The sequence below is a fragment of the Leptonychotes weddellii genome, chromosome 9 (genome assembly GCF_054177405.1).
Source record: "Leptonychotes weddellii isolate Sample4059 chromosome 9, ASM5417740v2, whole genome shotgun sequence".
NCBI lineage: Eukaryota > Metazoa > Chordata > Mammalia > Carnivora > Phocidae > Leptonychotes > Leptonychotes weddellii.
The window spans coordinates 102,911,936-102,935,627 of NC_138377.1; the positions used below are offsets into that span (position 1 = coordinate 102,911,936).

At 37.0% G+C, this 23,692-nt stretch overlaps 1 protein-coding gene across 9 annotated transcripts in view; it reads left to right on the plus strand.

The window, feature by feature from the left end:
• SCAPER (S-phase cyclin A associated protein in the ER) overlaps positions 1 to 23,692 on the plus strand; it is a 422,618-nt gene that overhangs the window by 16,911 nt on the left and 382,015 nt on the right. For 8 of the 9 annotated variants that reach the window (XM_081829597.1, XM_081829604.1, XM_081829605.1 and 5 more), the window contains 2 exons: positions 1,865 to 1,935; positions 10,377 to 10,574. In XM_081829597.1, the coding sequence (XP_081685723.1) occupies positions 1,865 to 1,935; positions 10,377 to 10,574 (269 nt within the window). Of the gene's footprint in view, positions 1 to 1,864; positions 1,936 to 10,376; positions 10,575 to 23,692 lie in introns of those variants that run through there. The other variant, XM_081829606.1, reaches the window with a different exon arrangement.

The window sequence follows — 23,692 nt, forward strand, 5'->3', positions numbered from 1 at the left end:
GTTCCCTGCAAGCTTTCCGTACAGCTTTAGAGGCGGAGAGTGAAAATGGCGGCCTCCCAATCTCCGCCCCGGAGGAGCCGAGAACTCGGGGTCCCGCTCCTCAGTGAGCCCCCAGAGAAAGGCAGTCAGTCACTCCCGGCTCCCTGGTCTCCAGCCGCACTCCGTGGTCACCCGGCCTGTGACTGCGCGTTTCTATCTCTGGCACCCGACCCTGGGTGGAGTCTCCAAACCCAGCAGATCCCTGTGGTGCACTCCCGCGTGGCTCCTCCCAGGGGAGGAAGGTGAGTCTCCCTGGATCTGCCGATTGTTGGATCCCTGCTGGAGGAGCAGTGGCCCACCTGTGCCGCGTATCAGGGTTTATGGCAACCCCGAGCTGAGAGCCCGCGCCTGGGCTCCGCCTCTGCAGCCGGCCTCCCTGCTCCATTACCTGGGAGCTCTGCCGCACTCAGGCACCCCCGGTCTTTCTGTGACCCCGAGGGTCCTGAGACCACACTGTCCTGCGAGGGTTCCATCCCCCGCTTAGCCACCGGAGTGACGTCCCTTGGCGGAGCAGACTTTTAAAAGTTCCGATTTTGTGCTCTGCGGCTCTATCACTTGCCAGAAGTGGCTGACGGAGGCCCCTCCCCCGCCGTCTATCCTCCCGAATATCGCCTCGGATTCACTTCTCCGCACGTCCTACCTTCCAGAAAGTGGTCGCTTTTCTGTTGAGAGAGTTGTTGCTCTTCTTTTCTTTGATCTCCTGTTGAGTTTGTAGGTGTTCAGAATGGTTTGATCCCTATCCAGCTGAATTCCTGAGAGGAGACGAAATCCAGGTCTCCTACTCCTCCGCCATCTTGCTCCGCCCCCCCTCATAATTTTTTGATAAGGTTTATTTTATATTCTTAAAACTTTGCCAATAATAGGGAAATCTTTATTTTGCTTTTTTTTAAAAAATAGCAACTCGTTCTTATTTATAGCTATAATATGTACTCAGATATTTCTGAGACTCATCCTTCAAGTTTTAAAAGTTGTCTTCTGTTGTTTTATTTCTGTTTTCTCTGGTACTTGTTCTAAGCTGGTTATTCTGCTGGATATTCTAAAAAGCCTGCTGGTACATTGTTCTCTATAATCAAAGGATGAATAAAGGGCTGTGTAGTTGAGTGAGAGTTCTGCTTTCCTCCCTGGTAGAACAGTTAAGGGAGGCCCACTATGTGTGGATAAACTGTTAGTAGGTGTTATGGCTCACTTCATTTGTACTGCTTCAGAGGTCCTGGCCCAAAATTATTTTGCTGAAAGGAAAATTATTCTGTTGTACATTATAGATAGAATTTTATTCCTGTTTTGAATTGCTCTCAAAAATAGAGTGATTATAAAACAGTAGTTAGTATCTTATAAAAAAGAAGAAGTGAGAAAGCTGTATCTGATGGCAAAAATACAAAGAACTGAAAACTTCTTTTTTCAAATCAAACTGTGAATTTCATAAATCAGATAAATTTGTCAAAATGCTGAGGTCCTAAATGGCAAAAAATGTATTCTTGATTTTTTTGTTAAAATTTGAATTCAAAGAAGTATTTTCCACATCTGGTTATAAGTTGAGGAGCACCAACTAACTTGGCCTTGTTTTTAAATTGTCAGAATATCTGACTTATTTAAGAAGTCGATTTATTCCTGTTCTGAGAAGGCCATTCAATAAAATCAGTCCCTGAGACCATGGAAGTTTGTTTTTTATTTTATCTCTAGTTCATATTGACCACGTATAGATTGTACTGTTCTGTGATCTCTGGAAGGAGATTATGTGTTAGTATGCCCAAATGATTTGTATAGTTCTATTTTGTACTACCCATTTGTTGACCTTTATATTTGTCTGTCTATTCTTGCCTTGAAGGGAAATCCAAATGTCAAACTGGTGGAAAATCAAAGAGGACAATTCAAGGAACTCATAAAAATACTAAACAGGTACAGCATATACAACTTTCTGCTTAATTGACTTTTAATTTCAGTGAGAAAATGTAATTTTTCAGGATTTGAATATTGTATAATTTTGTCTTCATGTAAAAATTCAGTGTAGCATTCTTTAGTTAACAAATGTGTATATAGTACTGTGTGCCTAGCTAGTACTAAATACTTTACAAATATTACTTTATTTGCTTCTTGGAACAGTCTCTTCAGTGTAGGCATTGTTATTATCTTCATCTAAAAATGAGGAAACAGAGGTAAGGAGAGGTTATATAACTTGCTAGTGAGTGACACAGTGAAGATTTGAACCCAGGTCATCAATTTCTTGTTTATGCTCTTAACCCTTCTGCTACACATCCCATAATTGTGAATTTTTTTATGATTTTCTTTCTTTTTATAGTATGTCTTTAGGTTGTAGAATAGTAAAAGTATTATCTCTAAAAATTTTCAGATTGCTTCATTAAAATTTTAGAGAACACAAGCCTATTTTAAAAGTGGTTTTTAGCTTTTTAATTCATAGTTACTTTCTCTGAGCTTTTCATATATATTATTTTGGTTTGATGTTATTAAATATACCAATATGACTATGCAAACCCAAAACTTCACATAAGGAAAACATTAATTGCTAATCAAAATGTCATTGTGAGTTCATAAAATAATCCCTGACTTCTCACCTACAATGGCATCAATGATAAAAAAAAATTTAATTAAAAAGATAAAAAATTTTCAAAAATAGGATAACCATCTCTGTAGATCAGAAATAAACACACTGACAGGTAAGTGGAGTTAGGGAGACAAACTTAATGGACAAGTCTTATGGGATAAAGGAGGCTAAAATGCCCTGATTATCATGGGGAAACAAATCCAGGCACATGGTATAAAATTTTGGGCTTATGCAGGGTTTTGTACTAGGAACAAAAAAAGCTAGTCTGCCTGGTGTTATGCCCTGTGAATTGATGTCTGAAGCAGTAAAAGGAAGTGGCCCATGGTTTATGACTGGATCTGCTAGTATTCTTGATGGGTGAGAGTTTTTAGTCCCCAATAAAAGACTTGCGGAAGTGGGACCATAGTGGGCTAGGTGATGGTCACCATAACAGTAGGACACATGGAGTGAGGGTGAGCAAAGTGAAGACCTAAAATACAAGAAATTCAAATTCAAAGTAAAATATCAAAGCACACAAGGAAAATAATGTTATAAAATATAGATAACATATTCTATGAGTGAGAGAATTTACTCCTGAGGTAATGAAAAAAGGGCATTTTCCTGAAGAAGACTTTCAAATAAATTTCCTAATTTCCTCAAAGGAAAGAATAAGTATAAAGAAGAAAGAGAAATTCTGACGTAAAACAGATGGATATTAATTTTGAATATTTATAGATAAAAGTGAACCAATTAGAAAACTTATAATGAAAGTATTGTCAGTGAAATTTAAAAAACCCATAATTAATGGAATAAATGTACTGGACAAAGAGAAAATTTGTGATTTGGAAGACACTACTGAGGAGAATTTAAAACATATTGCAGAGAACTAACGAGATGGAAAATAAGAAAGAATTTAAGATTGAGAAATTCTTATATATGCTTTTTAGGACTTTTAAAAGTAGAGTGTAAATAATGGTGGGCATTGAATATTTGAAGAAATAATGTTGAAAAATTTTCTCACTTGAGTTTTGAAGAGCTTCAAAGCAAGACTCTGGAGCTGAGCAGGGTAAATAAAAATAGATTTATATACCTAGCTACATTCTAGAGAGTCTGAAGAATGTTAAGATTAAGGGAAAAAATCTATAAAAATACCAGGATGTAAACAAAACGACAGAGGAATGACAGGTTAATAGCCTTGTTTTGAACAAAGGAAAATGAAGCAATATATTTGAAGTTATAAGACAAAATTACTTCTTAAAAAAAATGCTTTCTTAATTTTATTTATTTAAGAGAGACAGAGAGCACAGAGGGAGAGGGAGAAGCAGACTTCCTGCTGAGCAGGGAGCCTGATGCGGGGCTCGATCCCAGGACCTTGAGCTCATGACCTGAGCTGAAGGCAGATGCTTAACTGACTGAGCTACCCAGGCGCTCAGACAAAATTACTTTTAACTCATAATTTTATGCCCAGCCAAGTGCAAGAATGAAATAAAGCTATTTTTAGTTATTTTAGACAAAAACTAAGTGTTTGCCACCCACCGACCCTTAATGAAGGAACTACTAAAGATGAACTTCAGCAAGAAGAAAAAGTAACGTGAAGGAAGGAACTTGTTAAAAAGGTATCTGTAGCACGTGATATGATGAGCACTGGGTGTTATACGCAACTGATGAATTACTGAACACTACATCTGAAACTAATGATGTACTATATGTTGGCTAATTGAATTTAAATTTAAAAAGGTATTTGTAAAATGTGTTTGTAAATCTCATTACCTATTGATGGTTTGAAAAAAAACTCACACAATTAGATTTAGAGAAGTGGAACTATAGTTTTAGACAATATTAACGTGAAGGCTGGATTGTAGGGAGTTTGGAAGGGAGTTAGAGTGATAAAATCCTTGTCTTATTTAGGAAGAAGTTTTTGTTAGGAAAATATGAATGTAAGTATGTATGATAAAAATATAAGGCTATCAGCTAAAAGCAGCCATGATTTCCAAATAGAGGAATATTATCAAATTGTATCCCACAATATTTGAAAAGAATGATATACCATGGGGGCGCCTGGGTGGCTCAGTGAGTTAAGTGGCTGCCTTCGGCTCAGGTCATGATCCCAGGGTCCTGGGATCGAGCCCCACATCAGGCTCCCTGCTCCGCAGGAAGCGTGCTTCTCCCTCTGCCACTCCCCCTGCTTGTGTTCCCTCTCTCGCTGTGTCTCTCTCTGTCAAATAAATAAAATCTTAAAAAAAAAAAAAATGATATACCATGACCATGTATATAAATTTAATTTTACATAACTTATCCATGAGCTGTGCTTTTTGTCTTATCTAGGAAGCCTCTCCTATCTCAGGATTATAAAGATATCTTTCTAGATAGTTTTAAATTTGTTTTCATATTTGGTCTTCAGTCCATCAACAGACTAAAAGAAGAATCACATTATCACTTCAAGAGGTGCAGTAAAAGCATTTGACAAAACTTGACACCCATTTATGATAAAAATTATCAATAAACTAGAAATAGAGGGAAACTTCCTTAACTTGATTAAAAAAATCTACAAAAACTCCTACAACTAATGTGATACTTAATGGTGAGAAACTGGAAGCTTTCCCCCAAGATCAGTTATAAGGCAAAGATGCCCCTATCACCACTGTTTTTCAACATTGTAATGGAAGTTCTAGCTAATGCAAAGACAAGAAAATGAAGGAGGGGGAAGAAATAAAACTGTCTTTGTCCACAGATGATACGATTATATAAGAAATCTGAAAGAATCAACAAAAAAAAACCCTCCTGGAACTAATAATCTGTTATAGCAGGTTGCAGGGTACAAGATTAATACACAGAAGTCAGTGGCTTTCCTATATACCAGTGATGAACAAGGGGAACTTAAAATTAAAAACACAATGCCATTTACATTACCACTCCCTCAAATTAAATACCTAGGTATGAATCTAACAATGTATATGCAAAGATCTATATGAGAAAATCCATAAAACTCTGATGAAAGAAATCAGAGAACTAAGTAAATGGAAAGGCATTCCATGTTCATGTAGGAAAAGTGAATATTGTCAAGATGTCCTTTCTTCCCAGTTTGATGTGTAGATTCAATACAATTCTCACGAATTATTGTATAGATATTGACAAACTGATTCTAAACTGTATGGGGAGGCAAAAGACCCAGAATAGCCAATGAAATATTGAAGAAGAACAAAGTTGGAGGACTGACGCTAGCCAACTTTTAGACTTACTGTAAAGCTATAGTAATGAAGGCAGTGTGGTATTGGCAAAACAATAAATAGATGATGGAAGAGAATAGAAAGCCTAGAAATAGACCCACGTAAGTAATCAGCTACTCTTTGACAGAGGAGCAAAGGCGATACAATGGAGCAAAGGTAATTTTTTTCAACAAATTGTGCTGGAACAATTGGACACCCATACATACACACAAAAAAAGAATTTAGACAGATACCTTGTGAAGGGTATAAACCCTTCACAAAATTAAACTCAAAGAGGGATCATAGACCTAAATGTGAAAGCAAAAACTATGACATTTCTGATGATAACATAGAAAACCTAAATGACCAAAAAAAAACAAAAAACAAAAAAAAACCAACCAAACAAAAAAGAAAACCTAAATGACCTTGGGTATGGTGATGACTTTTTAGATATAATACCAAAGTTTGATCCATGAAGAAATCATTGGTAAGCTAGATTTCATTAAAATTAAAAACTCTGCTCTGCAAAAGACAATGTCAAAAGAATAAGACAGGCCACAGACTAGGAGAAAATATTTGCAAAAGACATACCTGATAAGGGACTGTTATCCAAAATATACAAAGAACTCTTAAAATTGAACAATAAGATACAGTGTTACATTAGTTTCAGGTGTACTATATAGTGATACAACACTGTATGTTAACTGTACTAGAATTAAAATAATAATAAAAAAACCTCAACAATAAGAAAACAAGCAACCTGATTAAAAAACAGGCCAAAGTTCTTAACAGACACCTTACCAGAGAGGATATACAGATGGCAAATAAGCATATGAAAAGATGCTCTATATCACATGGCATCAGAGAAATGCAGATTAAAGTAACAATGAGATATTACTACATATCCATTAGAATGGCCAAAATTGGGAATACTAACAACACCAAATGGTGGTAAGGATGTGAAGCCACAGGATCTCTCATTCATTGCCTGTGGGAATGCACAATGGTACAGCCACTTGGCAGTTTATAAATTGCCAGTTTATAGAGTCATATAAAACTAAACATACTCTTACCATATAATCCAGAAGTCATGCTCCTTGGTATTTACACAAAGGAGTTGAAAACTTATATCCTCACAAAAACCTGCACATGGATATTTATGGCAGCTTTATTCACAATTGTCAAAACTTGGAAGCAACCAAGATGTCCTTCAGTAGGTGAGTGGATACATAAACTGTAGTACATCCAGACAATGGACTGTTACTCAGTGCTAAAAAGAAATGAGCTATTGGGGCACCTGGGTGGCTCAGTCATTAAGCGTCTGCCTTCAGCTCAGGTCATGGTCTTGGGGTGCTAGATCGAGCCCTGCCTCAGGCTTCCTGTTCAGCGGGAAGCCTGCTTCTCCCTCTCCCACTCCCCCTGCTTGTGTTCCCTCTCTTGCTATGTCTCTGTCTGTTAAATAAATAAATAAAATCTTTAAAAAAAAAAAAGAGCTATCAAGCTATAAAAAGACATGGAGGAACCTTAAATGTATTATACTAAGTGAAAAAAGCCAACCTCAAAAGGCTACATACTGTTTCCAACTATACCTCATTCTGGAAAGGCAAAACTATGGAGACAGTAGAAAGGTCAGTGGTTGCCAGATGTTCGGGGATAGGGATAGGGAGGAGAGAATAGGCAGAGCACAGAAGATTCTTATACAATGACAATACTATGTATAATACCGTGATGATGGATACGTGTCATTATACATTTGTCCAAACCCATAAAATGAACAACACCAAGAGTAAACTGTAAGGTAAACTGTGAACTTTGGATGATTATGATGTGTCAGTGTTGGTACATCAAGAAAGTATGTGTTCAATTTTATGTGCCCATGCATTTTTCTGCAAATAGGTTCATAAGCATTGTTAGATTCTCAAGGGAGTCAATGAGTCCTTCTGACAGAGATGAGTTAGAAATCTCAGTTTCTTCCTTCCTCTTTCCCTTTACTTTTTCTCTTTCTCTCAAAAGTCATTGAAAAAAACAATATAACATCATGGAATTCAGTTGTGTCTAACTTTTCCCACAAATTTAGATTGCTTTTTCTTCTTGAGTATCTTGGAAGTAGTAGTAAGCTGTAGTAATGGGATAATTACCTGATTTTTAATCTTGGCTTTATCACTTAGTGTGAGACCTTGGGTTCATTAATTAATTTAGCTAAACTTCAGTTTTGTCTTCTGTAAAATGGAGATAATAATGTTACCTATGATACAAAATTGCTTCAAAGATTAAATGAAGTATAACTGTATGGAAAGCATTTAGCACAGTGCCTGGCACCTGGCAAATGTGCCATGAATGTTAGATGCTGCTGCAATTACTGTTATCACTGCTATTATTTTTATCAGTGGTAGGTAAGAGCCCTATACTTTGGAACGCTATACTGACTTAACCTCTACAATTTTATTTGCCTGTTCTTCCACAAATTTGGCAATTTTGCCATTAGTTTATTCACATTTTTTTATGAGCATATTTCTTCTTCTCTTTATCTTTCCCACTATAATCGTACCTAACATTATTTAGGTACTAATTGTATGCTTAGTGCTATGTGAAATGCTTTATGAACATGGGAGCAGAAGTTGAAAGACTAGGTTCTGGTCCTAGTTCCATCACTCAACCTTTTGACTTGCTAAGAAATTCAATCTTTCTGAACCTGTTTTATCATCTACAAATGGGAATAGTAATATTTGTTCTGTCTTTAGTTGTTGTAATGATTAAACGAGATAATGTATTCAAAATTCCTTCATAAAATATAAATATGCATGCAAGTATAAAGTGTTACCATTTTGGCAAAGTTAAATATCAAATTTGTGTAGCACATTGCCTTTCAGATGGAATTATGTAACTGTAGTTTTTGTCTTACTGGCATCTTTCTTTGTAAAAGCTTCGCATAGAGCAATCACAAAGAATAGAAACATTTTAACCTGGAAGCAGTGGTGCCTATTTTACATTGTAAGAAAGGATGGTAAAATATTTGATGCATGATAAGGTACATACATAAAGGGGTGAAAATGAGTGAAAGTACTTTTGAGAATTCCATAAGACCTGAGTCTGAATTCACAGGAATTTACTAGCCCTTTGCTGATTGATGTAGAAAAACTTCATGAAGGAGGTATAATTTGGGAAACTTCTCAAGTTAATTTTAACTTTGGATGGTGTCTAGGAAGAGTAATGAGGTAGTCTGGAATATCTGGTCAAGTGCTGGCGGCACAGGCCCGAGGCAGTATAATGGTAAGCCGGCAGTGTTACTGTAGAGCTGTAATGGGAAGGTGGTCTCCTGTGGCTAGATGATCTTTGACAAATGAGTTATTAGCCTCGGAGCCTGTTTCCTAAACTGTAAAGTGGAGCTAATAATACATATTTTAAAGATTGTGTGAAGGAGGTTAGAAGATTATGTGAAGTTGATTTATGATCTGTAATCCTGTATAAATTGCTAATAGCTGTCACAGTTATCAGGAGAGTGGACAGAATTAAGCTTTACTTCAGGATAGATGCTATTTGAATGGGATTTTGAATTTGGTTAATCCAAGGAGGGGATATTTGCCATAATAATAAAATGATTTACACTAGGGCTGGAAAGAACTTGGAGAGCAATTGAGGCAAAGGTTTTATGGATTGTTAACATTATTTTAAATTTTATTGCTTGACTATTGAGAATTTGGACTTGGACCATGGCTATCCCATAAAATATTTGCTAATTTTCATTTGTGAAATCTGGCAACCCTAGTCTGGATGGGGCACTGTGGAGGGAGGACAAGTAACTCCATCTGAGCCTCTCAAGCGTGTATAGTATCTGTGTGCGTACATGTGTTTTGTCTGCTTCCTTTTTGCTGGTAAAGATTCTATATAAATCAATGATTGGCTATAAAAGATTTATGAAGTTTAGGAATCACTTATATTGAAGGCCAAAGCCTAAAACAAAGCAGGAGGGTATTAGCCTCTATTTCAGATACTCTCCACTCTGGGGCTCTTCTATGAAAAAGAAAAACAAGCAAACAGGAATGATACACACATACAAAACAACCCAAAGAAACCTGGTATTGTTTGTTGCTCTAACTGTAGTAGAGGTTTAGTATTTATTTATTCTTCAGTTTAAGTAGCCACAGAGAGATAAGCAACTCTTTTGTACTTCTAGTGAGAAGCTTCAGGTTTGCATTTTGAATTTCAGTCCTTATGTAAACTACATGCTTTTTGGTGGAATGATTCTGTGGTACAGTCTGTAAAACTATAGAATGTAATCTTTATTTTCAAAGTTTGCCTGTGCAACTGAGGAAAGAATGGGTCCTTTAGTGGTCCTTTTTGACTGAGGGTCTGTTCACTGTTGAAGCCATGCTAATCTTCAGTAAGACATGTCTGAAATAAAAAATGACCTTACAAACCTGATGCTTTTTTAAGATGAGAAGCTTTGTTTTGATAAATTCATTGTGATATAAGATAAAAAGAAGAATGTCTCGTTTTTAAGTATTTATTTTGAAAAATGTGCTTTATAAAAAAATCCAATCCCTGGTGGCTTTTAAGAAATTTTTTTTTTATGTTTTGTTTTATTTCACCAGAACGCTGCAGTAGACTGTAAAATAACATCATCTACAACTGGAGATAAACACTTTGATAAAAGTCCCACTAAAACAAGGCATCCTCGGAAAATTGATCTAAGAGCTAGATACTGGGCATTTCTTTTTGACAATCTTCGCCGAGCAGTAGATGAAATCTATGAAACTTGTGAATCAGATCAGAGTGTGGTAGAATGTAAGGTAAGGTTTGCTTTGAGACTTTGTAATCCATTTAAAGCCAAATTCTCCCATTTTTATTACACCTGACCATATCATTTAACATCAGTATGCAATACTGTATTAATAACTGTAGTCACCATGCTGTACAACTTACTCATCTTATAACTGAAAGTTTGTACCCTTTGACCAACATCTATTTTCCCCACTCCTTGGAACCACTGTTCTACCCTGCTTCTATGAGTGCTTCATGTTTTTTTGGTTTTGATTTTTTGAATACTCTTGTTTTTTGCATTATCTAATTATGTAATGTTCAAGATTTGGTACATAGTCCTGGGCAAGAAATCATAAAAGATGAATATGCACACAAACCCCCATGATACGCAAAATTATTTTTAAAAATCTCTCCTATCTGCATTGTCCAGTACTGTAGGTGGCACTAGTGAGATTTTGACATTCTTTGGTTTCATGTTTAATGTCTTTAATTGGACATTGCTCCCTTTCTGCTGAGATACTTATCACTCTTCTAATTCACTGTGGTCAGGGAAAAGTGAGATTGATAGCTAACCATAAACAGTCCTGGGTGGGATTGGGATGTCATTGTAAGGTGTATTTTCTAATTTCAGATAACCTTGTGTTTGTAATAGGATATTAGATACATAGTGCAATCTGTCTCTGAAAATACACTAAAAAGCCTGGTCTTTTAGAAAATAGAAACTATATACTATATTACTTTATACTGAACAAAATTATTTTGAGAAAAACCAGAGTGATACATCTTCAGAGAAATATTACACAGTTAGCTTGTGTTTCTACAGTGAACAGGACTGAAAACCCTGGCATTCAGTATTTAACTTATGAAATATATGAAGGGTCAAAGAAAAGTTACGTGTTGAAACAGCAGCTGTGTCTCCTCTAAAATTTGAAACAGCCAAAATAGGTTTTAGAATAGCCTAAAAATATGATTCATCAGATGCAGATTTCAGAATGAACAGTAACTGAAATCCTCCAAATTTATAGTTTGGTTGTCACAATTAATATTGTTACTATCACCATGTGAAATTTTTTACATTTTAAGAAAGTAAGTTTAAACAAAATCATAAGCTTGGAGTTTAATGAATCAGCATGTTGTGGTAGAAAACACTACTGACCTTAATTTAATTTTATTTTATTTTTTAAGATTTTATTTATTTATTTGAGAGAGAGAGAATGAGAGACAGCACGAGAGGGAGGAGGGTCAGAGGGAGAAGCAGACTCCCCGCTGAGCAGGGAGCCCGATGTGGGACTCGATCCCGGGACTCCAGGATCATGACCTGAGCCGAAGGCAGTCGCCTAACCAACTGAGCCACCCAGGCGCCCTCACTACTGACCTTAATTTTAGATTATAGTTTCTTCTATAAAAAAGTGAACATATGGGCCTAGATAATTTCTAAGTTAGCCATACAGATCAGTTAGATCAGAGATTCTTTGATTTTTGTAATTAAAAATAACAAAAGGTTGATTGAAGAAATAAAATTTGTTTATAAAATGTGTACTTCTTTACAGAAGTGAATTTGACCAATTGCAATCATGTTTCTGTGATGAGCAGAGACCCTTGTACCTGTCTGAATTTCTGGCTCTCTCATCCATCTACCAAAGCTTTCTTGGTGAAAATTCAGTAATAATAGATTTTTTTTTTTTTATGCAAGTTGTAGATCACAAAAATGGAGAACATTTTGACAAAGGGAGAGTAGTAGAGATGTGTTCTTTATTTTTTGTACTGTTCTGAGATGCTCAAAGGCTATGCCGAGAAATAAAATGAGAGCTTAAAAGTTATTTTATTTTTTTATAAGATTTTTATTTTGAAGTAATCTCTACACCCAGCGTTGGGCTCAGACTCACAACACCGAGATCAAGAGTTGCATGCTCTTCCGACTGAGCCAGCCAGGTGCCGCTTAAAGTTATTTTCATACCCAGCTCTGCTTCTTTCTCCACCCAGGACATATAGGTGGTGATATAAAAAGATATAGTTTACCATTTGGTCTAAACATATGCTGGGTATATGATAACTAGAATTCTTTTTTTATTTTTGTCTTGCTCTGTTTTCAGTATAAAAACAATTATCCCTTATCTCATTTGATTTATCTCTGTGAAATCCAAAACCCAGAGGGTTTTCCTCACTGTCCAGGTAGATTGAACCCTTGTTTTGTGGATGCACTGACAAGATTTATCCCTATTTGTGGTTTTTGTGTTTTAGTCTTGTAACGTCATCACAATTCAGTTGTTTGTCTCATGTGTAAAATGCAGTTAATAACATCTGTATTATGTAATTCACATGCTAAGTATAGCATGATATGGAAAGTATCTTTTTTATTTCAGCTAGGATTATTGACCAGAGCCCTGCTCTATAATCAGAAGAGGCTAAATTTCTAGTTGTGTTTTTTTTGTTTGTTTGTTATTTAGTCTGAACATGTGCCTGTTATGCCTCTTCACTGCATGAATTACTACAAATTGACATTCCAGCAAAACTGTACTCTAACCATCACCACTGCATTTCCCCTTCTCCTTTATAAAGAGTTGGGCTAGAGGATGGGTGAAGGCCTTTTAGAGAGTACCCAGTTAATGAAGTGGTAGCCATCCTCTCACAAAAGTTTGAGGTGGGGTTTGAATTTCTTGTAAAGTTTGTGAGTGTGGCTGCAAGAGTGAGAGACTGGCTTCTTATTCTCTGGCTGGATCTTTGCTGTGATGACTGATTTTGATTGCTTTTGGAATGTGTCCATCGAGTTTGCGGGATAGCATGATGGGTACAGATTGTACTTTCTTTTCCTTGTTTCCCATTTTAACCCAGGGGAAACTGGATGTGTGGATCAGGAATATTGGATATAGAAGCTGGTGTATACATCTCCTTTAGAGATTTCATAACACAATAGGCTTGCTGGAGTAGCTCATGGGTAGTATGCCTTGGAAGGAGATGGGATGTGAGTTCTCAGTAATCAGGTAAAGTGGAACCGCAGTGAGTCTTGTGATTTATGTGAAGGAAGAAGTGTGGACATTGGTGAAGATGTTGGAGTCATAGGGGCTTTCTATGGGGGCACTTGATTAGATGAGAATATGCAAAACAGTGGTGGGGGGACAGATACTACTGGGGCAGAGGGAGCCAGGGTGAACCTGAACACTGCTTAGAGAACCACATATGCTACCTTTGCAGAAATCACCATGTACTGCAGAGATCAGTAGAGACCACTGACCTCAGATTGAGTCAGAGAAAGATTAGGGATATATTTCTGCCTGGCAGCACTTGACTCTCTTGGCAGTCAGCATCACTGGAGAAGGACAGGCTGATGACTGTAGCAGACCCATCACTAATATCTGGTCAACTCTTGTAAGTTGAATATTGCTCTGTTCCCACAGCTGCTACATATGGCAAAAGATAGAAGCTTGTGAATGTAGGAGAGTGAGAAGAAGAGTACAGGGGAAGAAGAAGGGACCCAGTGAGAATAAGCCATGCCCCTCTCCACCACAGGCATCTGCTAAAAATCATGTAATTCTCACTTGTCCTTAATAGGCGGGTTATCTACAGATAGGATTTTAAAACCTTTGATAATTCAATATAACTGAAAAATTGTAGAGTTACCTGAGCATACTCAGCAGGTTCAGTATTCAACTTAGTATTCAACCAAGGTTATAGGGGAAAAACATAAAAGTATTCTTTGTTTATATCTCAATGAGTTGAAATTTCTCAGTTCAACAAATAAGGATCAAAGTGAGATGTGAGAAAATGTTTTTTGAAAGGTGTGACATGGAGGTCTGTGTCCAAAATGGTGGAGAAGTAGGAGCCCTTAGTTTCATCTGGACCTAGGAATTCAGCTGGATAGCTATTAAATCATTCTGAACACCTGCGAACTCAACCAGAGATCTAAGAAAAGAATAGCTGCAAATCTACAAATAGAAAAGCTACCACTTTCTGGAATAATGACAAGATGGAAAAACTCACCTCAAAAAAGAGAACAAGAGGCAGTATTGACTGCCAGGGACCTAATCAGTATGGACATAAGTAAGATGTCAGAACTAAAGTTCAGAATAATGATTATAAAGATATTAGCTGAGCTTGGAAAAAGCATAAAAGACAATAGAGAATCCCTTTCTGGAGAAATAAAAGAACTAAAATCTAACCAAGTCGAAATCAAAAAGGCTATTAATGAGGTGCAATAAAAAATGTAGGCTCTAAGTGCTAGGATAAATGAGGAAGAAGAGAGAATTAATGATACAGAAACTAAATAATGGAGAAAAAAGCAGAGAAAAAGAAAGATAAACAACTACTGGATCACGAGGGGAGAATTCGAGAGATAAGTGATACCATAAAGCAAAACAATATTAGAATAATTGGGATCCCAGAAGAAGAGGAAAGTGGGGGCAGAAGGTATCTTGGAGCAAATTATAGTGGAGAACTTCCCTAATCTGGGGAAGGAAATAGGCATTCAAGTCCAGGAGGCACAGAGAAACCCCCTCAAAATCAATAAAAATAGGTCAACACCCTGATGTATAATAGTGAAACTTGAATCTCAGAGACAAAGAGAAAATCCTGGGAAAGCAGCTTGGGACAAGAGGTCCGTAAACTACAAGGGTAGAAACATTAGACTGGCAGCAGATCTATCCACAGAGACCTGGCAGGCTGGAAAGTACAGGCATGATATATTCAGGGTGCTAAATAAGAAAAATATGCAGCCAAGAATACTTTATCCAGCTAGCATGTCATTCAAAATGGACAGATTAAAAAAAAAAACTTCCAGGACAAACAGAAACTAAAAGAATATGTGATCACTAAACCAGCCCTACAAGAACTATTAAAGGAGATCCTTTAAGCAAAGAGAGAGCCTAAAAGTAACATAGACCAAAAAGGAACAGAGACAATATGCAGAAACCGTGACTGTACAGGTAATAGGCACTAAATTCGTATCTTTCAATAATTAACTCTGAATGTAAATGGGCTAAATGCCCCAATCAAAAGACATAGGGTTTCAGATTGGATAAAAAAGCAAGACCTATTGATATGCTGTCTGCAAAAGACTCATTTTAGACCCAAAGACACCTCCAGATTGAAAGTGAGGGGGTAGAAAACCATTTATCATGCAATGGACATCAAAGGAAAGCTGGGTTGGCAATCCTTATATCAGACAAATTAGATTTTAAAGATTTTATTTATTTATTTGAGAGAGAGAGAATGAGAGACAGAGAGCATGAGAGGGAGGAGGGTCAGAGGGAGAAGCAGACTCCCCGCCGAGCAGGGAGCCCGATGCGGGACTCGATCCTGGGACTCCAGGATCATGACCCGAGCCGAAGGCAGTCGCTTAACCAACTGAGCCACCCAGGTGCCCTAGACAAATTAGATTTTAAACCAAAGACTAATAAGAGATGAGGAAGGACACTATATTATAATTGAAGGGTTTATCCAACAAGAATATCTAACAATTGTAAATATTTATGTCCCTAACATGGGAACAGTGAATTATATAAACCAATTAATAACAAAATTAAAGAAACACATCGGTAATGATACAATAATAGTAGGGGACTTTAATATACCACTCAGTGCAATAGACAGATCATCTAAGCAGACGATCAACAATACACTAACAATGAGACCGAAGAAAGAGAAGTTAAGGAGTTGATAGTTAAAGAGTTGATCCCATTTACAATTTCACCCAAAACCATAAGATACCTAGGAATAAACCTAAGCAGAGAGGCAAAGGATCTGTACTCAGGAAGCTATAGAATACTCATGAAAGAAATTGAGGAAGACACAAAGAAAAGGAAAAATGTTCCATGCTCATGGAAATGGAAGAATAAATATTGTTAAAATGTCTATGCTACCTAGAGCAACCTACACATTCAGTGCAATCCCTATCAAAATACCATCAACTTTTTTCACAGAGCTGGAAAAAATAATCCTAAAAGACCCCAAATAGCCAAAGGAATGTTGAAAAAGAAAACCAAAGCTGGTGGCATCACAATTCCAGATCAAGCTCTATTACAAAGCTTTATTCATCAAAACAATATGGTACTGGCACAAACACAGAGCATAGATCAGTGGAACAGAATAGAGAACCCAGAAATAGACCCTCAACTCTATGATCAACTAATCTTCAACAAAGTAGGAAAGAATATCCAATGGAGAAAAGACAGTCTCTTCAACAAATGTTGTTGGGAAAGTTGGGACAGCCTATGCAGAAGAATGAAACTGGACCATTTCCTTACACCATACACAAAAATAGACTCAAAATGGATGAAAGACCTAAATATGAGACAAGAATCCATCAGAATCCTAGAGGAGAACACAGGCAGCAACCTCTTTGACCTCGGCTGCAGCAACTCCTTGCTGGACAAGTCTCCAAAGGCAAGGGGAAAAAGGGCAAAAATGAACTATTGGGACTTCATCAAGATAAAACGCTCTTGCACAGCAAAGGAAACAGTCGACAAAACCAAAAGACAACCAACAGAATGGGAGAAGAGATTTGCAAATGACATATCAGATAAAGGGCTACTATCCAAAATCTATAAAGAACTTATCAAACTCCACACCAAAAAAACAAATAATCCAGTCAAGAAGTAGGCAGAAGACATGAAGAGACGTTTTTCCAAAGAAGACATACGGATGGCCAACAGACACATGAAAAAATGCTCAGCATCACTCGGCATCAGAAAAATCCAAATCAAAACCACAATGAGATACCACCTTACACCAGTCAGAATGGCTAAAATTACCAAGTCAGGAAATAACAGATGTTGGCGAGGATGCAGAGAAAAGAGAACCCTTGTACACTGTTGGTAGGAATGCAGGCTGGTGCAGGCACTCTGGAAAACAGTGTGGAGGTTCCTCAAAAGGTTGAAAATAGAGCTATCTTATGACCCAGCAGTTGTTCTACTGGGTATTTACCCCAAAGATACAAATGTAGTGATTGGAAGTGACACCTGCACACCAATGTTTATAGCAGCAATGTCCACAATAGCCAAACTATGGCAAGAGCCCAGATGTTGGTGGACAGATGAATGGATAAAGAAAATGTAGTATATATATACACAGTGGAACCCTACTCAGCCATCAAAAAAAATGAAATCATGACATTTGCAACAACATGGTTGGAACTAGAGAGTATTATGCTATGTGAAATAGGTCAATCGGAGAAAGACAATTATCCTATGATCTCAGTCATATGTGGAATTTAAGAAACAAAACAGGATCATATGGGAAGAGAGGAAAAAATAAGACAATATTAAGAGATTCTTAATCATAGGAAACAAACTGAGGGTTGCTGGAGCGGAAGGGGGTGGGGGAATGCAGTAACTGGGTGATGCACACATGATGGAATGAGCAATGGGTATTATATAAGACTGATGAATCACTGACCTGTACCTCTGAAGCTATTAATACATTATATGTTAATTAATTGAATTTAAATTTTAAAAATCTCATTAAAAATTGTGGGTCACTACATCAAAAAACTAATGATGTATGGTGACTAATAAAATAAAACAAAAAAAAATAAAAATTGCATTAAAAAAAAGAAAGGAATGACATGCAGTAAAAGAAAATAAACTTTACACTTATATATATGGAGAGTCACAGTAGAAGAAAGAGGAATATAGGTCCAGGGACAGAGAAGGAATAATCGTGGAGGTAGGAAGAAGACCAGGAGAATAGGAACATCCTGAAAGCCATGGAAGAAGTAACAGTATTGGAGAGGTCAAGAATGATTGCAGTTGCAAGAAACGTTTTTCAGTTTGACTTTCAAAAAGAACAAGAATAGATGGGATCAAGGCAGAAATTTGTGGTGAGGATTTGAAATTCCTTTTGATGGGTTCTTTGCCCTTTTTATTTTTGAAAAATATGAGGTATGGGTTGGAGGTTACAGCCCTGAAGGTCAAAGTTGTGATGGGAAATTCTTCTCTTTTCTGTGTCTTCAATTTTCCTTATTAGATTCCTCTCCAGTCAGTATTTAACTTGCTTTTTTCTCTTCCATCCTAAATGAGAACAGTAAAAACTCAAACCCTTTCTCTCCTTGTCCTTTCATCTCTTGTCTCACCCCTTTTTTCTCCTCTCCTTCATGCTGAAACTTTCTGTATTTGCTGCATCCATTTCCTTTTCTCGCAGGTACTCATTAGACTGCTCTAGCCTGGTGCCACATCCTATCAGAGCTCCAGGGAAGCTCTTATTAAAGTGGCTGGTCATCTCACTATTGCCAAGCCCATTGGTTGTTTTTCAGTCCCTTCCCTCTTAGCAGCACTTCTCACAGTTGAGCACTTGCAACTTCTTAATAGCATTTTGTCCTTTGACTTTCATGAAACAGTCTCTGGTAGTTTAGTTTCCTCTTTTGTTGGCTGCTACTTCTGCCTCCTCTTTTTTTTTTTTTTTTTTTGGCTTTTTCCACCTGACCTTTAGCCCTTTAACTGTTGGGAGGTCATCAAGGCTCTTTTTAGTCCTCCTTCTTTTCTCACTACCATACTTTGTCTCTTGGCAGTTTTCTCCAGGCCATGGCTTAATTTACCACTCATTTGCTGATGATTCTTAAATGTGTATCTCTAGCTTATCTACCTTTCCTCTGATTTTTAGGCCTTTATATCCAACTTGTCTAGTTGGCATTTCCACTTGGATATCTCACAAGCATGTTGAACTGACATAAACTAAATTCATGATCTCTTCTTCTGCCCCAAACCTAGAGATGTATTTCTCTTTCCTGAATGGGCAGATATTGCCTCCACCTCATCCCTTTACTTCACGCCGGCCACTGTCCAATGAATTAGCTCCTAATCTGTCTACTTCTCTTGGTTTTCCTCTGCTACCATTCTAATCTATGCCATTTTAACATAACCTGGATTATAACTGAAACCTTTGACAGGAGTCTCTGCCTCCATCAGTCCATTCTCCACATTACAGATGGAATGATACTTAAAAACCACAAATACATTTTCACATTTCTTTGATTATAGCTCCTTAAAGTTTCCCCTTGCTCTGAGCATTAAAATCTTCATCATGACCGTCAAATCTCCAGTGACTTGATTCATGCATACCTCATTTCACACCATTTTTCTCTCCCCACCTCTGCCTCATTTAAACCAGCCTTTCTTCAGTTATTCAAATATATCATGTGTTCACATGTCTCCAGGACTTTCCATGTTCTGATGATTATGCCCAGAACACTCATTCCTCCTCCTTGGCCAGTACCTCCTCACCTCCCATATCCTTTTTACCTAACTCCTTTTAATAGTTTAGGTTTTAGTTTAAGTGTCACTTGATGTTTCAGACTAGATCAGGTTCCCCTATAGTATACTCTCATTATATTCTTCTCCTTAGAAACACTTAGTACAATTGAAATTAAATAATTGTATTTTTAGTTTTATATCTGTCTCTGTTATTAGACACTGAGCTCCTTGTCTAGTTTAAGTTCCACTGTTTGTTTATCCTTCTGTCATCAGTTCTTGGTACTGGAACTGGAACATATTAAATGCTCAGTGAATAGATGTTAAATGGCTGTGTGAAGCAATGAGATTACATACACTTTTGTGGTGACACAGTCTTCACAGTTATGTGATATCCCTTTCCCCGCAGTGATACTTAGCAGCCAGTCACATACTAAACCTGGACAAAGACAGTGGGTAGATGGTGGATTGTGGATTGGTGAAGGGGATATCAAGTTATTTAAAATTTTTAAAAAATGCACAAAGATGGTGGGCAGATGGATTAATCATAGGTTGGTATTCTATAGGCACATGCAATGGAATTTCATTAAGGTAAAGGAGTTGGAGAGTGTAAGAAAGTCGTTGGAGTAGCGGACCATGGAAGTTAAGCTGGATGGGGAAGGAAATGAACTATAAGATAAGCCTGAGAGATACAGAGAAAGTAGAGAAGCTAAGTGTTTGTGAATATTCCTTGGATGTGGTAGGAATGGTTAGATTCTCTGTGGATAGAAAGAGGTAAGTTTATATTTTTAAAGTTAATATTTAGATCCTCCAAATACATGCATTTTACCTCCATCATCTGTCAGATACTCAGATATTTTGAAGTCTTTCACTACTATTGCAATTTCTTCAATATCTCTTTTTAATTTCTAAGAATTTTTGTGTTACACATTTTTGCTATCTTTTATTACTTATATAAAGGATTATATGAGTTAACTTTCATTGTAAGTTTAACATTTTCTCAGTGTAAAAATGGCCCCATTGTCCGGCTTAATGTTTTTCTTTGTGAATTCTGTTTTGTGTGATATTAATATTGTAATCTCTCTTTTTTGTTGTTGTTGTTTGCTCAATTTGCCTGTTACCCTTTGGCTCAGGTATTGAAATTTGCTACAGAGAACATGATATTCAGCACAGGGATAGCAGGTTAAGAGTTCACCTGTACTTTTATAGGAGTAGGCTTTGGTTACCTCACTATTGTCTAACATCCATCACCACACAGTCACAATTTTTTTTTGTTCCTGTGGTGAGAGCTTTTAAGAGCTATTGTCTTGGCAACTTTTAAATATGTAATACAGTATTATTAACTATAGTCACCATGCTGTACATTAATCCCAGGACTTTATTATTTTGTAACAGGAAGTTCCTTTTTTTTTTTTAAGATTTTATTTATTTATTAGAGAGAGAGTGTGCGCATGCATGAGCAGGGGGAGAAGCAGTGGGGGGAGGAGGAAAGAATCTCAAGCAGACTTCATGATGAGTGTGGGGCTCAATCTTATGACCCTGAGGTCATGACCGAAGTCAAAATCAAGAGCCGGGCCTTTAACCCACTGAGCCACCCAGGTGCCCTGGGAAGGTTATACCTTTTGACCACCTTCACCCATTGCGCACACTCCCACCCCATTAATAACTGTCCTTTCCTTTATCTGTATCTGGTCTTCTGAGTCTTATTCTAGATATTTATTCTTTTTTGTGTTTCATTCATTGTAGGCTTACAATAAAATTTTGCTGTCTGATTGATTAAAGAATTAATTTCTCTTATGTTTATAACATTTTACAAAATATTTTGTGATTCAGTGTTAAAGTTGTGGGTTTCATTTTAGTCTATTTAACATGACAGTTAATTGATGATATCCGGGTTGACAACTCTTTGTTTCTAATACCTGATTCTCATATATATTATAATCAGTAGAGCATAGATTATTTTTCTTTTGGTTATTTGGGAGAACTTAATAACTTGATCTCACAATTACCATGTCATAACTATTCCTAGGGTTAGTTAAACCTGACTTACCTAAGAGCCTAGTTCTTAGGAGTAAGCATCATGCCATTTTATACTATACTTCACTCATTTATTTATTTATTTAGGTGTAAGCATGTTTTCTTTTAAATGTTATATTAGTTTCAGGTGCACAATTGAGTGATTGAACAGTTCCTTACATCACCTGGTGCTCCTCATGACAAGTGCACTCCTTAATCCCCATCACCTATTTAACCCAACCCCCCATTTCCTCACCTCTGGTAACCATCAATTTGTTCACTATAATTAAGAGTGTTTCTTGGGGCGCCTGGGTGGCTCAGTCGGTTAAGCGTCTGCCTTTGGCTCAGGTCATGATCCTAGGGTCCTGGGATCGAGTCCCACAGCAAGAGAGGAGCCCCAAGCAGGGAGCCTGCTTCTCCCTCTCCCACTCCCCCTGCTTGTGTTCCCTCTCTTGCTGTATCTCTCTCTGTTAAATAAATAAATAAAATCTTAAAAAAAAAAAAGAGTGTTTCTTGGTTTCTTGTTTTTCCCCATTACTCCTTTGTTTTGTTTCTTAAATTCCACATCTGAGTGAAATCATATGGTATTTGTCTTTCTCTGACTTATTTAGTTTAGCATTATATTCTGTACGTCCATCTATGTCACTGCAAATGGCAAGATTTCATCCTTTTTATGGCTGAGTAATATTCCATTGTATGTATATACCACATCTTTTTTTAAAATTTAATTTAATTTTATTATGTTATGTTAGTCACCATACAGTACATCATTAGTTTTTGATGTAGTGATACCACATCTTTTTTATCCATTCATCAATTGATGGGACATTTGGGGGGGTTTCCATATCTTGACAATTGTAAATAAGGCTGCTACAAACATAACAGTGTCTGTATCCCATTGAAATAGTGTTTTTGTATTCTTTGTGTAAATACCCAATGTATGATTGCTGGATAGTAGGGTAGTTCTATTTTTAACTTTTTGAGGAACCTCCATAGTGTTTTCCACAATGGCTGCACCAGTTTGCATTCCTACCAACAGAGTAAGAGGGTTCCTTTTTCTCCACATCCTCACCAACACCTGTTGTTTCCTGTGTTGTTGATTTTCGCCATTCTGACAGATGTGAGGTGATATTTCATTGTAGTTTTGATTTGCATTTCCGTGATGATAAGTGATGATGAACATCTTTTCATCTATGTGTTGGCCATCTGTATGTCTTCTTTGGAGAAATGTCTGTTCATGTCTTCTGGATTATTTGTTTTCTGGGTGTTGAGTTGTAGAAGTTCTTTATATATTTTGAATATTAACCCTTTAAAGGTTATGTCATTCACCAATATCTTCTCCCATTCCATAGGTTGCCTTTTAGTTTTGTTGATGGTTTCCTTTGCTGTGCAGAAGCTTTATATTTTGATGTCTCAGTAGTTTATTTTGCTTTTGTTTCCTTTGCTTCAGGAGATCTATCTAGAAAAAAGTTGCTGTGGCCTGTGTCAAAGAGGTACTGCCTGTGTTCTAACATTTTTAGGTTTTCAGGTCTCACATTTAGGACTTTAATCCATTTTTGAATTTATTTTTGTGTATGGTGTAAGAGAGTGGTGCAGTTTTCCCAACATTTGTTTGAAGAGACTGTCCTTTTCCCTTTGGACATTCTTTCCCCCTTTGTTGAAGATTAATTGACCATATAGTTGTGGGTTTATTTCTGGGTTTTCTGTTCTGTCCCATTGATCAGTGTGTCTGTTTTCATGCCAGGACCATACTGTTTTGATTACTACAGCTTTGTAATATAACCTGATGTCCAGAATTGTGATGCCTCCAGCTTTCCTTTTTTTTTTTTTTTATTCTTATGTTAATCCCCATACATTACATCATTAGTTTTAGATGAAGTGTTCCATGATTCATTGTTTGTGCATAACACCCAGTGATCCATGCAGAACGTGCCCTCCTCAATACCCACCAC